The 13,786-nt window shown below is 40.9% G+C and overlaps 1 protein-coding gene across 3 annotated transcripts in view; it reads right to left on the bottom strand.

Annotated features, from left to right (window-relative positions):
- Nucleotides 1-3,005: 3,005 nt before the first annotated feature.
- Nucleotides 3,006-13,786, bottom strand: part of Ankrd30a (ankyrin repeat domain 30A) — a 73,704-nt gene continuing 62,923 nt past the window's right edge. For all 3 annotated transcript variants that reach the window (XM_048444419.3, XM_085686958.2, XM_048444420.3), the window contains 6 exons: nucleotides 13,220-13,349; nucleotides 10,886-11,176; nucleotides 10,116-10,330; nucleotides 8,582-8,810; nucleotides 7,250-7,295; nucleotides 3,006-4,591 (listed from right to left, as the gene is read on the bottom strand). In XM_048444419.3, coding sequence (XP_048300376.3) covers nucleotides 4,458-4,591; nucleotides 7,250-7,295; nucleotides 8,582-8,810; nucleotides 10,116-10,330; nucleotides 10,886-11,176; nucleotides 13,220-13,349 — 1,045 coding nt within the window. In that variant the 3' untranslated portion in view covers nucleotides 3,006-4,457. The remainder of the gene's footprint in view (nucleotides 4,592-7,249; nucleotides 7,296-8,581; nucleotides 8,811-10,115; nucleotides 10,331-10,885; nucleotides 11,177-13,219; nucleotides 13,350-13,786) is intronic.

The raw sequence follows: 13,786 nt of genomic DNA, 5'->3' as shown, positions 1-13,786 counted from the left end.
CAGCAGTGTCCTGTGCTTGAGAGGATATTAGAGAATTTGAAACCCTCCTACATTGCTTGTGAGACTGTAAAATGGGACAGTTAGTTTATAGGACAATCTGGCAGTTGAATGTTTATTTGCCATTTAGCCCAGCAATTCTCCAGCAGTATTCTCAACAAAATGTAATATCCAAACATAAACATTTGTACAGCAGAATCCCTAGTACTGTTTGTACTGCTTGGACTTGTGTGACAACCTGACAAGCTAGTCATCAGAGGAAGGAGCCTCAGTTGGGGAAATGGCCTCGGTGAGCTCCAGGGATAAGGCATTTTCTCAATTAGTGATCAGTGAGGGAGAGCTCATAGTGGGTGGTGCCATCTCTGGGCTATTGGTCCTGGGTTCTATAAAAAGATGGGGTCGAACAAGCCAAGTGAAGTAAGCCATTAAGCAGTACTCCTCCATGGCCTCTTCATCAGCTCCTGCCTCCACAATCCTGCTCTGTTTGAGTTCCTGTCCTAATTTCCTTCAGTAACAAACAGCAACACTTAAGTATAAGCAAAATAAACCCTTTTCTTCCCAACTCACCTTTCGGTCATGGTGTTTCATTGCAGCAATAGAAACCCTAAGACATCATTCATTAAAAAGTTCAAAGGAAACAGCCCAAATATCTACCAAGAGATAAACAGATGAAGTGTAGTATACCCATACAATAAAGCATCATTGTGCCACAAGAAGGAATGAAGTACAACTATGTGTTACAGCATGGAACATTCTAGAAACACACAAAGTGAAAGAGGCCAGGCAGAAGAGTACAGCATTTTTGTTTTGTTTTGTTTTCAAGATAGGGTTTCTCAATAAATCTGTTGCAAAAAGGGCAAAACTCAAGAATGGTATGTATGTGATCAAGCACCACAATGGAAGATTATTAAAGATTCCCAGCTGAGCACGGTGGCACTGAGAAGTAAAGGGTCAAGAGTTCAAGGAGATCCTTGACTATGCCAGGAATTTGATGCCAGTCTGTTACACACAATAGCCAGGAAATGGAAGCAGCATAGCTGTCCATCATTGGATAACGAAAATGTGGTAATTTACACAACAGAATGTTACACATCTGTCAAAATGGAATTATGAAGTTTGCAAGTTAAAGGATGAAGTTAAAAACAATCATTTTGAAAGAGGTAACTTAGACACAGGAAGACAAAATTCCATGCTTTATCTCATTAGTGGATGTTAGTTTTGAATCTTCTGATACGTGTGTCCCATTTGGAATACCACAGAGGCTAAGAATTTAGTAAGCGGCCAGTGATAGGGAGGGGCCTTCAAGGAATAAGAGCTAGAACAGTGTTAGAAATGGGAATAATGGAATAGGAAGTATTAAATTAGGGTTGCGGGGGGGGGGTGTAGAACAGGATAGAGGATGGGATATGGGAGGGGTAGCTAACTTCAAGGTCTTTTGAAAAAGTCATGCGGAAGCCCACTATGTCGGAGCCACCTAAAATCATGGAGTAAATAAGAGCTCCAGTACCAGTAAAGGTTACCTCTTTTTGAGCTGCTGGCCAATGGGTCGCAAAGACCCACTCACTGGGTAAGCATAACAGGCTTCTGCCAATACTCTTGGCTGTTCTCAAGAACTTGAAGATCGTAGGGCGGTGGTGGTGCACTCCTTTAATTCCAGCTCTTGGGAGGCAGAGGCAGGGAGATCTCTGTGAGTTTGAGGCCAGCCTGGTCTACAAGAGTAGGTTCCAGGACAGGCTCCAAAGCAACACAGAGAAACCCTGTCTCAAAAAACAAAACAAAACAAAACAAAACAAAACCAAAAAAAAAAAAAAAAGAAAAGAAAACCCCACAAAACTTGATGATCCTTTTGCTGAAGACAACACATATTTGAAGCACTGGAAGTGAGGAAATCAAGTTGGTGCTTACCTGCAAGCTTCATCCTTGTTGACTAGAAGTTGCTACATATTCTACTAGAGAAGAGTAATTACAAAGACTGACCTGGCAAGACATGCTCACTGGTGCAATACTGGCACAAATGTTATGTGAGTAACCAATCACTTTCTGAGAGGGTCTAAGGCCGACTTCATGGGACAGCACCCCTACCTGGCACTGTTAGAGGGGCAAAAACCCACAACTAGATAAAGTCATAGGGCCTAGGGGAGAGCCCAACCTTTTAGCCCTCACTAGAGAAGCTTCTCTGCAGTAGATAGCAATTAGCAGAGAAGTCCTCAGCTGGTCAAGGTGCAGTCAATACTGGAGGTGGAGTGGGGCAGCAATCTTCATGGAAGAGGGGGCAGAAAGACTATAAGAGCCAGAGATGGTGGACACCAAAAAAAGTGTTTTCTGGGCACAATAGGGCAGGTGAACATGTGAATTCCCAGCCATTGTTCTAGCATGCTACAAGACCTTTGCGAGTTCAAGCCAGACAAAAATCCCAGCACAGAAAGGTGGGCACAAAATCCTATTTTGAATTTTCTGCCTATAAAAAGTTATTGAGATAATTGTTAAAACTGAAATAAATGCTGAAATTCCTCACTCTGATTATTCCACTACAGGTATGTAAGACAGTTCCTTGTTTTTAAAAGACACATACTTAGGAATAAATGTGTTATGTTTGCAACTCACAAGGGAAACATGCTCTTTTATACCCCTTAACTTGCATTTATTTTGAAAGAGGACAAGAAGGGGAAGGACAAAAACTAATGCTTACATTTGGGAAAAGAGTGGAAATAACCAAGATTTCTTTGTACTATTCTTTAAAAAATTTCTATGGTGCTCCAATTACCGAAACAGAACATTTACAAGTCCCTGAACACACGTACAAAGGAATACTAACTGGACTCAATAGGGTCTGTGCGTATGGTGCATTTCTACATGTGTATATGTATATATGTATATGTATATGTATATGTATATGTATATAAGAAAAACAAAGAGGCCATGGATTTGAGAGGGAGTTGGGAGAGACACAGGAGGAGCTGGAGGGAGAGAGGGAAGGGTGGAAATGATAGAAATATAGCACTCACGTATGAAATTCTCAAAATTTTTATTTATCAAAATATAAAAATAATTAAAAATGTAATCAACCATTTACAACTCATTAAGTAAAATGAAGAACCATTAATCCACATGGATACTAGTAACTGAATATATTTTAAGTTTGATGAGACACAGATATTTACAGTCACAAATTACCTCCCCACAAAACAATTATTACAAAAGTAAATATAGGGAAAAATACAGCATATAATTGCTCTAGTGATCAAAATCAACATCATAATTATAGGGAAAGTCTAAATTAGAGATTACATAATAGGATAAAATAAGAAAGAATTCATCTGTAATACTCTTGCCAAAAAATGCATGACTTAATCATAATGAAACAGAAAATTCAATTCAAGAGCATTACATGAATTCTACCATAAAGATTTACGGTCATGAAAAGCAAGGAAACACTGGGCAATGTTCCAGACTGAAGGAGTCAAGGAAATGTGAGTAACTGGAATCCAGGAGTCTGAAGGGAGCAGTTTTTGTTAAAGGACACTGTAGTCAAGACATCAAACTGGAACAGGATCTGAGGATTAAATGGCAGGTGTATTAGTGTCAGCCGATCATTACAAAGGTGACACCACAGTTATTCAGGAGATGTTAATTACAAAAATACTAAAACAGTCAAGGACAGATGGCAGCAGTCTCTTTCAAATGATCGAGTGGGGTGGGCACAATTCTTTGAACTTTTGCCTAATTTTAAGACTGCTTAGGAGACCATCAAAGATGAACAAGCAATGAATGAACAGAACAGGCGGGAAGGATCAAGAACTACAAATCAGGGCTTAAAATTGAAGCCAGGTTTGAAGGTGATACCGCGGCTGTAATACATTAAGACATTAACAATGATGACAGCAGCGGCAGACAGAAGTGATAAAACCAGAAAAGTATCAACACAAAGACGGTATTTCATCCCACCAAAGTACTTAATGACAAACAGGCTTTTAGGTGTTTTTGGATGTAAAACTTGGTAATACTGGTTTAATAATACTTGCAAAATCTGCTTAAACCACCAAAAAATCCCATGTAAACATATTAATTTTCTAATACACAAGACAAAAAGTTTTCTTCACTTCTGTTTTCAAGTCATACATTTAATAGGACAATTAAAATATATAAAGTCTAATAAATATATTATATTTTAGATCATATGTAATAATATATATTATTTGTACAAAATTGTAGGTTTCATTACAACTTTCTTTCTCTGTGTGAGACCTGTAGCCCTGGCTGTCCTTGAACTCGGGAGACCTGCCGGCCTCTGCTTCTCAAGTGCTGGGGTTGAAGCTGTGTGCCCTCACACCACTTCACATTTAACACACACAGAGTGCAAGTGCCTTTATCTTCTCCGGTCCTCTCTTCCTCTGGCCCTTCTTCCAAACAGTCCCGCTTCTATTGTCGTGCCTTTTCTTTCTTCCTTTCTTTTTTTAAATTCAGCAGATTGTGTATTTTTTCTTTAAAATGTCTATATATTCTTGCGATGCTTCTGAGAGTAGATCTTGACCTGGTTTAGTAGCAGATCCAAGGGGAGAAACTCTGCAGAACTCAGATTCAAGCTCGGCAGCAGCTGGAAAGAAAGGGTTATATATTTAAATGCCTATCAGAGACTTCCCAGTTAGTCAAACCCATGTCCACAGAAGAGCTGAAACTGAACCAGCAGTGTGTATGTGTGACTACAGTGCCCAATCATAACTAAATTTGATTGCTCACAGGTGCACACTTACTATCACTGTGAATATTGAAGTGTCTGGGTTGACTCAACATTCAGGTGCAAAGCTACTGTAACAAGCACAGGAATGACAAGATGAAATGGTACAGTCCACTCCCAACAATCACGTACAGATTATATCACAGAGCCATAGTACTGAAAACAGCATGGCACAGCACACAAACAGGCAGGTAGACCAGTGCAGCAGAAGGCAAATGGAACCAAGTCATAAGACCACATATTTATAGCTGCCTAATATTTGACATGATTCCAAAAATACACACTGAAGGAGAGAAAACATCTTTAAAAAAGGGTGATGGGAAACTGATGTCCACAAATGGAAGAACGAAACTAGATCGGTCTCTATCACCCTGCACAACAACAACTCCAAATGGGTAAAAAACTTCAACGTAAAACCTGACAGCTGGAAGAAAACAGAGGTAGTACCCTACAAGATCCACACGCGCAGGAAAGGACTTTCTGAATAGGATTCAATTTGCTTAGGAACAACTGACAAACTGGGCCTCTTCCACACAGCACCGGAAACAATCAAGTAAGGAAGAAACCTGCATAACAGGAGAGAATCTTGGTGTGTAGCTGATAGAGGATTACTATTCAGAATATCCAAATACTGAAGAGTCAAGAAAACCAATCTCATAAAAGGACTAAACCCAGGAAAGTATAAAGTGAGCACATGTTGGTGTGGGGAAGAGAACACCAGGATATAGGGGATAGGAAGTAGGAAATGGAATAATGGGGAGGGGCGCCAACTGGGGAGGAGGAAGAAGGCCAATCAATGCAGAAGGAGAGGGACAAACATCAAGGTTGACTGATAAAGCCTCAAGGTAGCATATTATCTTATATTTACCAGTATATGTGTGTGTGTGTGTGTGTGTGTGTGTGTGTGTGTAAAATCTTAAAGGAATTATGCCACTAAGGCTGACGGTGTTTCCCATGAGAACTCCAGTAACTGTCGTGAGAAACCTCCTTTGGAATGGAGTCAGCCAATGGTTGGTTAGTCCAGGTGACTCCCAAAACACAGATCACTGATGTAGCCCTTGGTTACCTCTGGGAGGTTGAAGTAAGCCCATATTGCTAAAGACACTGAAAACTTAGGACAAAGGACTAGATGAAATGAACCGGATTTGACCGGAAAGCTTCCTACCTGAGGCCAGCTCTTAGTATCAGAAGGTTCTATGTAAGCTACCAAAGGAGGAAAGTTGTCAACATCTCTACTTGGCTGCAAAGCCCGAGAACCACAACAGCTGCACAGGCAGGATACCCTAACAGTGCGACAGTGGCACTTACATTTGGGGGGTGACCGACAAGTGTCTAACAGACCCTAGGGCCCACTCAATCGGAGGGAATTCATGCCTGGTATTGTAAATCTAGCCAAGAACTTGAGGCTGGACAGGTCACAGACCTTAGAGAACTCTTACTACCACACTATTAGAGATACAGTCTCCAAGGGCCTTGTAAACGTCTAACTCCTTATGTCCATAGATACTTAGCTCTCATCTGTCATTACAGACCCACAACTAGTCAAAACACAAACAATAAGGGGCTATGTGGGACCTTATCCCCAAACAGAATGTCTATCACAACTCCTATCCCCAGCACTCAGGGAATATCACAGAAGAGAAGGTAGGAAGAAGGTAAATCCTAAAGTCCTGACACGCGCTGTGACATGTCCTCTGGACAAGAGAAGGATGCTGCATCCATAAACTCCCAACAACATGGTAAGCTCCACAATATCTGCAAAGACTCCATCAGCTGGCATGCCTACAACGATGAAGAAAAATCCACAAAGGCCCTGTTCTTGTTTTATTTTTTTTCCTGGTCAAATTGACACAATTTATCTGGGAAGAGGGAACTACAATTGAGAAAATGCCCCCATCATATTGCCCTGTGCAAATCTGTGGGGCATTTTCTTGATTAATGACTCACTGTGCGTGGTGCCACCGTGGGAAAGTGGCTCTGACCTGTGTAAGAAAGAACGGTCAGTAAGCAGCCTTCCTCCATGGCTTCTGCTTCAGTTTCGGATTCCAGGTTCCTGACTTGCCTCAGTGATAGAAGTGAAACCCTACGTAAGACAGTCCTACCCTGAGATGAGGAGCTAGGAACCAGTCTTTTTCAAGGATGAGACCTCATTCTTAAGTGGTTAGTCCTAAACACAGGCAAAGAAGGGCAACACTAATTGGGCCTCTAGGTTGCATATATCAGAAGAGGCCATCAACTTGAGAGGTGGTGGGGAGCATGGGTGGAGTCAGAGCGCAGAGGGAGGTGGGGATGATGCTAACACAGTGTACTTAAATATGAAATTCTCAAAAATAAAAGAAATAAACATTTGCTGCATTAAACCATGAAAGGAATATTTTCACATCTTTAATTTTGTGTAAGACAATGATTAATTAAAAAAATCTATTCAATAAACAAGAAAAATGATGTCATTTAATATTTATAATTTATTTCAGAAATTAGTCACTCTAAACTTAATTCATCAATTTTGGTACATACCTTCTTTAAGTTCTTTATTTATACTTTTTTCTAACTCCTGGTGCATCTGAAATGAGTTGAATATTTATAATGTTTAATAAACTGGAACATTTTTAACTTAGAAATTAATCTTATGCAATGTTACATTTATTTAATTAATAAGTAGTATCTGCATCAGATTCCTTTAAATCATAAATATCCACATGTAGGTATTTGGATGTCACCCATTCTCTTGTCATTTGAATGGAAAGTTCAGGACGCTGCAGGGAAATGGTCATTAGAAGCTGTATGGTCACATTTCAAGCTATACCTGTAGTCACAACCATATTTAATTTCCAAAACCTAATGTAAGCATTCCTTTTAAGGAAATGGACTGCCTTAGCTGAAGAGTTCAAGAATAAGAATATAAAAATGTAGACTCCAGAAATAAGAATGTAAAAATAAAAAAAAAAATAAAGTTGTAAGCCTCGGAGAATGAGAGCAGACCGTCAGCAGCTTTCTCAACAGCTTAAGGATTAACATGGGTGACTCCGCTTTACAACCCTCAGATTTATTTGCGAGGCTGAAGCGGCCCTCTGCAAACTTAGGGTCACTCTGCAAACTGAGGATCAGCCTTTAGATACCCCTGGCCACTCATGACCAGCAACTGATGTGAGCTGAGTTAACTTTTAAATAAATGATAAGATGTACATGACTTTTGACTTTTTGGTTGTGCATCTTCCCATACCCTTCCCTGCTATGCAAAACTGGCAGTGTCAGGGGAGGGGCAGAGCCTTGGTAAACACCATCAGGGAACGCCAGGGAAAAACAATGGACTAGATACGAACACTAGTTTAATAGAAAAATTCTGTTAATGGAAGTTGCAAAAAAGGGCAATTTGTGTCTAAGTTTCAAGATTATAAAAATTCCTTTGTTATTGCCTAATGCTTGTTACTTCTTAATAAAAAAGGGAGGGTTCGAAAGCTGGCCTTTGCCACAGCCTTACAAGTCCATCTCTGGCTGCGGTCTCAGTTAGCTGATAAGCTTTTTGTGCCCCATGGAGATTTATTTTTTTAATTTTTTATTTTTTTTCCTGGAGTAAAGTTTGCTTCTGGTTTATTAGACTTTGGTGGTCTGTCTCCATCTTTGCGTGACCCCCGTGGGCCCAACATTAGCTGCAGTCCCTGAACCAGGTAACAGGGAGCAGCTGCTGAAACGAAAACTCTAGGAACTTCAATGACTTTTCTCCTTTAGCAAAATTATTATGACATTAGTGTGCACAGGCCAACAAAACAACTCAGTATCATGCATGAAATTAAAAGTGGGAATTTTATCAGACACTTGAAACCAAAAGGAAAAACGAAACATACTAACCTTGGTCAGGTAGATTTCCATTCTTTTATTTGACGGCTGTAGGCTTGAGGTAGGAATCACTATGTTTTCTCTTGGAATAAGAGTTCTGTTGAATACCAAGCTATTATGCAGACCTCCAATGCAAGGACACTCTACAATAGGCCTTGTACTAAGGGAGCTTAGCAGCGATCGGCTCTGCTGCTCCTCCAGCAGCAGTTTACTGCTGGCCTCCTCCAGCCTCTCACTAGTCCTGTGAAGCACACAAAAGGCCAATACCTAGTGTCTCAAGGTCCCAGATGAGTCCTGAGGAAGGGTTGTTTAAGAAGCTGTCATGTGAATATATGCAATTTGCAACTCCACAGGGACTTAACATGGAAAACCTGTCAGAATGTAAATACTGAGTATTACAGGTTTTAAATTATTCTAAAAAGTTCAGGTATTTCTAGAGGGACTCTTTTTTTTTTTTTTGAGACATATTTTTCTCGAATTCACAGAAGTCCTCCTGCCTCTGTGTCCTGAGTGCTGAGATTAAAGGCATGCACCACTATCACTACTACCAGGCAAATATTTGTTTTATTTTACATACCAATCCCAGTTCCCTCACCCTTTCCTCCTTCCTCACCTTACCCCATCTACTTTTCAGAGAGGGTGAGGCCTCTGATGGGGAGTCAACAAAGTCTGCCATATCATTTGAGGCAGGATCAAGACCCTCCCCCCTGTATCTAGAGGGACTCTTAACTAACAAGTAATTCCAACAAAGCAGGAGGAGAGACATGGCTGTTGAGATGCAACCAGTAACAGCTGCCTTCTGAAGGGCTCTGCATCCTGAGGGTGTCATCAGAGACACCCTGTTAAGTGCTAACTGGGAGATGACTGGAGGATTGGCTTCCCTGTGTATACTTGAAACCTTTCACTCCCTGAAGAGATGAAGGGGGAACTTCCCTCACGAGATGTTTATGCATTTGCTCCCATTACTCAGGATAAACTGAACACCTGACACCAAGGACTAACTCGGAGCAGCACCAGGAATGTGGCGCTGGGCTGCTGCTTCTGTCCTGCGTTAACACTTCCCTGCATCACGTGTAAACTCGACACAGACTAGAAAATCTGTCAAATGATTAGTTTGTTCAAATGAACCTAACAGAAACACTAAAGATGACAATCAAAGAAAACTAAAATATCAAATGCTGAAAGTGCCCAGAGAAGGAATATCAGTGGTACCCCATCCTTGGGACTATGTTGTCTTCTTCCTAAAACAAAACATAACCAAGTCTGTGAACAGTTCTATTTAAAGGAACACGGATATGCAATTGTATAACAACATAACCGTCTTAACTATAAAGCTTCAAAAATGTCTATCTGGAAGCCCACAGACCATATTAACTAAGATAAAATGACAAAAAATAATATAAACTATGACCAAGTAACATTTGAGGTCACTGCCATCATTCCTTCTAGACGTGTGCTGCTAGTTAGCCTTCCCAGTCTCACTGAAAATGTTGCTGCTGAGACAGAGCAGTGAGCTGACTTCCTGAGGGCCGATGTCATGACTTACTTGTTCAGTTTACTTGACAACGATTTTCTAACTCGGAGTTCTTCTTGATAGAGTTGCTTGTATTTTTCTAGTTCTGTTTTATCAAAGTCTTCCTGACTTTTCATTCTGGAGAGCTGGGATTCCAGGTCTTTAATCCGGAGCTCCATCTGACTCCGCACTGAAGCGTTACTGTTCTCTCTCAACTGCTCCAGGTTTTCCTGAGATGCTGCCTGTGCCTGCAGGAAACCGGAAGAATATGCTTTAGGAGTAACTACAAGCCAGTCACTGTTCACGTGAGAACGAGTGCTGACACTCATCAACTGCATCCGATGTGAACTACAAAACATTCAAGCTTCATCTTCTCTTGTTTATTTTAGTCCTGGGAGTCCAATCCTGGTGCGTGCTAACTGAGCATGGTACCTCTGCAGGGTATCCCCAGTTCTGTATGGTAGTACACAAGTAATCTGAGGATTCACGGAACAGTAGAATCAGCTCCCAAGTTTAAAGCTGGAACTAGATGACTTATTAACTCAAGAGTTTAGTACACTTCACACATCAATTTGTTTTCCTTCTAGCAATCTGTTTTATACAAAATAGCTTTAAAAGTCAAATGATTCTCTAATGAGAGATCACAGGTTATAATAATGAAGAACACTCGAACACAGGAGGACGCACATGTCTCGTCTCTCTAGAACCCTGGGAAACAAACCAGAGCAAACACACACTAAGAGCACAGCCAGAGCGCATTTGCAGTGAGATGAACCGCGCCCATCACAGAAACAGAAACTAACCTGCAAGAAGAGGTTGACCTGCTTTAACTTTTCCACCAAGTCCTGCCTCGCTTGCTCTTCCACCTCCCGCTTATACTGCTGCAGCTGACTGTGATCCACCATATTCTTCTCCACGTGACTTCTGAGGCTTTCTACTTCTTGCTCCAATTTCCTTTTATTCTTCTCTAGTTTCACACACTTCTTCTGTATAGTTTTCATCAATAGTAACTCCTGCTGAAGAATCTGATTTTTTTTACCCAGATGTACACATTTTGAAGATGCAGTTTCCAGTTCTGATGTAAGATCATCAATCTACAGGAATAAAATGATACAGTTTGGTAATGAAGAAGGCTTTGGTAATGAGAACATGGCAGCATAAAACCAATCACAAATTTTACCTAAGCTCAGTTATAATTAACCTGCAATGATTCTTATAATGACGTTTCTTCTTTCTTTTTGGTCTTTCGAGACAGGGTTTTTCTGTGTAGACCTAGCTCTCCTGGAAGTCCCTCTGTAGACCAGGCTGGCCTCGAACTCAGAGACCTGCCTGCCTCTGCCTCCCTAGTACTGCGATTAAAGGCATGAGACACCAGGCCTAGTTCATAATGGGGTTTCTAGTTACTCAGAAGATAAAGTCGGAAGGAGTGGCGGTCATAAAACACGCTCTTTAGGATCAGTATTTTGCTACGCACCACAGCACTCAGGTTAGATTGTTTTTATGGGACTGTCTCCCATCTTTCCTTCTCAAAATGACTCTAGCTCCTTTTGGAAAATCTGCAATGGTGGTCCAGTGTGGCTTTGAACTGCAATTCTCCTGCTTCACCTTCCTTAAGCACTAGGACCAGAGGTAATAATATCACAGTGCCAGGCTCCTGCATTCTGTACTGAGCTATGAAGTTTTAGTTTGTTTTCTGTGAATCCTAAGAATCAGATTCTAGGTTGAGAGAGGAATAGCTGGGACTGGTGGACTGCAGTCTCAGGGCTCAAGAGACTGAGCAGAGAGGACTCTGAGTTCAAGGCTAGCCTTGGCTACATGGCAAGCTCCTAAAAGGAAAGATGAAAGGAAGGAAAGAAACAGAAAGAATTCGAATCTGAACTCTAAAATCAGCCCCATTCCCGATGAGAAAAGCCAGAAGCTCACGCTTCTTTCAGGTTGGAAAGGTCCTCAGGTGATCTTGTAACCGCAGTACCGAAAGCCAGCACAGTGAGTGCAAATGTGCTGAGTGGGCAGGTCCCGTGCCTGACGGAGGCAGATGGAGAGAAGGGAGGCGCACCGGGAAAGAAGTCAAAAGCTTCAATTGAGAAAGAAAATGAACGAACCCCATCTTTACAAGTCTGCCTTCATTGTGTCATGGCATCGGCAAGGCCGAAAATGACCACAGGCTTCTTCCAGATGCAAATCAAAGTTTCCACAGGAGTGAAGCTAAAGGCCCCCTACTATGCTGCCATTTGCTATTACCTAAGGCATGTATGCAACCTGCCTGGGAAGTTCTCCCTTGAGAACCCACTTGATCTGGTACTGGCCTAGGGAGACACATGTGAAACAGCAGGAAACAAGTGCTACTAAGGCCATGGAGAAACTGTCCACCCCAACAGTGCAGGTGACACAGTGCGGCCACTCGGGAAGTACACTGGCAGGGGCAGCTGCCCGATTAGCAGTTTCCACAGGACGCCTCAGTTCCTGAGAACTCAAGGAAAAGTGAAAATAGATGCAGGCTATACTTGCCATAGTGATGTTACTAGTACCCGACCAAAATGGAGCAATAAATGATAAAGAGTTAAATCTAATGTGTGCTCTGTCATATGATAGGGCATGACTCAGCAACAAGAAGACATTATGTGCAGATGCTTGCTACCACACAGATGGACTTAACACTGTGCTAAGTCAAAGGAGCCAGCACACACACTGTGATTCCACTGACATAGAATGCCAGAACAGGGAGCTATAGGGATAAAGCAGACTCGGTGGATCCTTAAGGCTGGGATGAGAAGGAGACACATGATACATAAAGGGCCTTATTTTAGGGTAGCAAGAAATATTCTTAAGTGGTAGAGATTGCACAATTCTATGGATATAATATGGGTGGGATATGCTTACTAAATCCCAATAAAGCTGCTACCAATCAATCAATCAATCAATAAAAAAAGACTTGGGACTCATGATTTAGGATCGCATAATGATGGATTTCAGCCTGGGTTCAAGATTTAAGATCAATAGTATGACTTTTTAATAGAAAATAATACAATTTTCATTAACATCATGTTCATAAAACAAAACAATATAAAACTTTAATGTATCCAGAGATTTATATTACTTAAAATTATTTTTGGGCCCCAAAACTAATCAAAAATTACCTTTTTTATTAGCATAGTAACTGGGATATCCATTTCAAATTGACTATTTTTTATATCTTGATGGAGATTAAGTTCTCTGTTTTCATGTTCATTTAATTCTTTTTTGGTCTTTTTTAAGAGTTCCTTAGATCTGCAAAAGTATACAGAATAAGTGAAGTCATTAAGAGTACATTCAATAGTTTTAAACACACACTAAGTTCTAGCATTCAACAGAGATACATTTGTAAACTGTGATCCTCTCATTTGTACAAAAGTTTATGCTATGTATAGAACATAGAGCTAATACAACTACAGAACACCTGTAGTTATTTATATCCACTTTAGTATATTGGTATAAAGCACTCTTACATATTAGTTGTAACCCAGGCATCAGTAACCAAGAAGACATGAATATTCTTTGTTGCCTGTTGGCAGTCTTCTCCAAGGCAAAGCACACACAAGTTAGCACTGAGGATGTAGCAGAGAGTGAACGCTTAACATCCAATCCCAACAGTATCAAGGAGATTATCCAAGGCAGAAAAAAAGAGATGAAAAACCAGTTTGCGCAGTTTGAGTCAAGAGAAAACA

This window comes from Myodes glareolus, chromosome 3 (genome assembly GCF_982192425.1).
Source record: "Myodes glareolus chromosome 3, mMyoGla1.1, whole genome shotgun sequence".
Taxonomy (NCBI): domain Eukaryota; kingdom Metazoa; phylum Chordata; class Mammalia; order Rodentia; family Cricetidae; genus Myodes; species Myodes glareolus.
The sequence above is the reverse complement of the archived record's forward strand: the minus strand, read 5'-3'. Positions and strand labels throughout refer to the sequence as shown.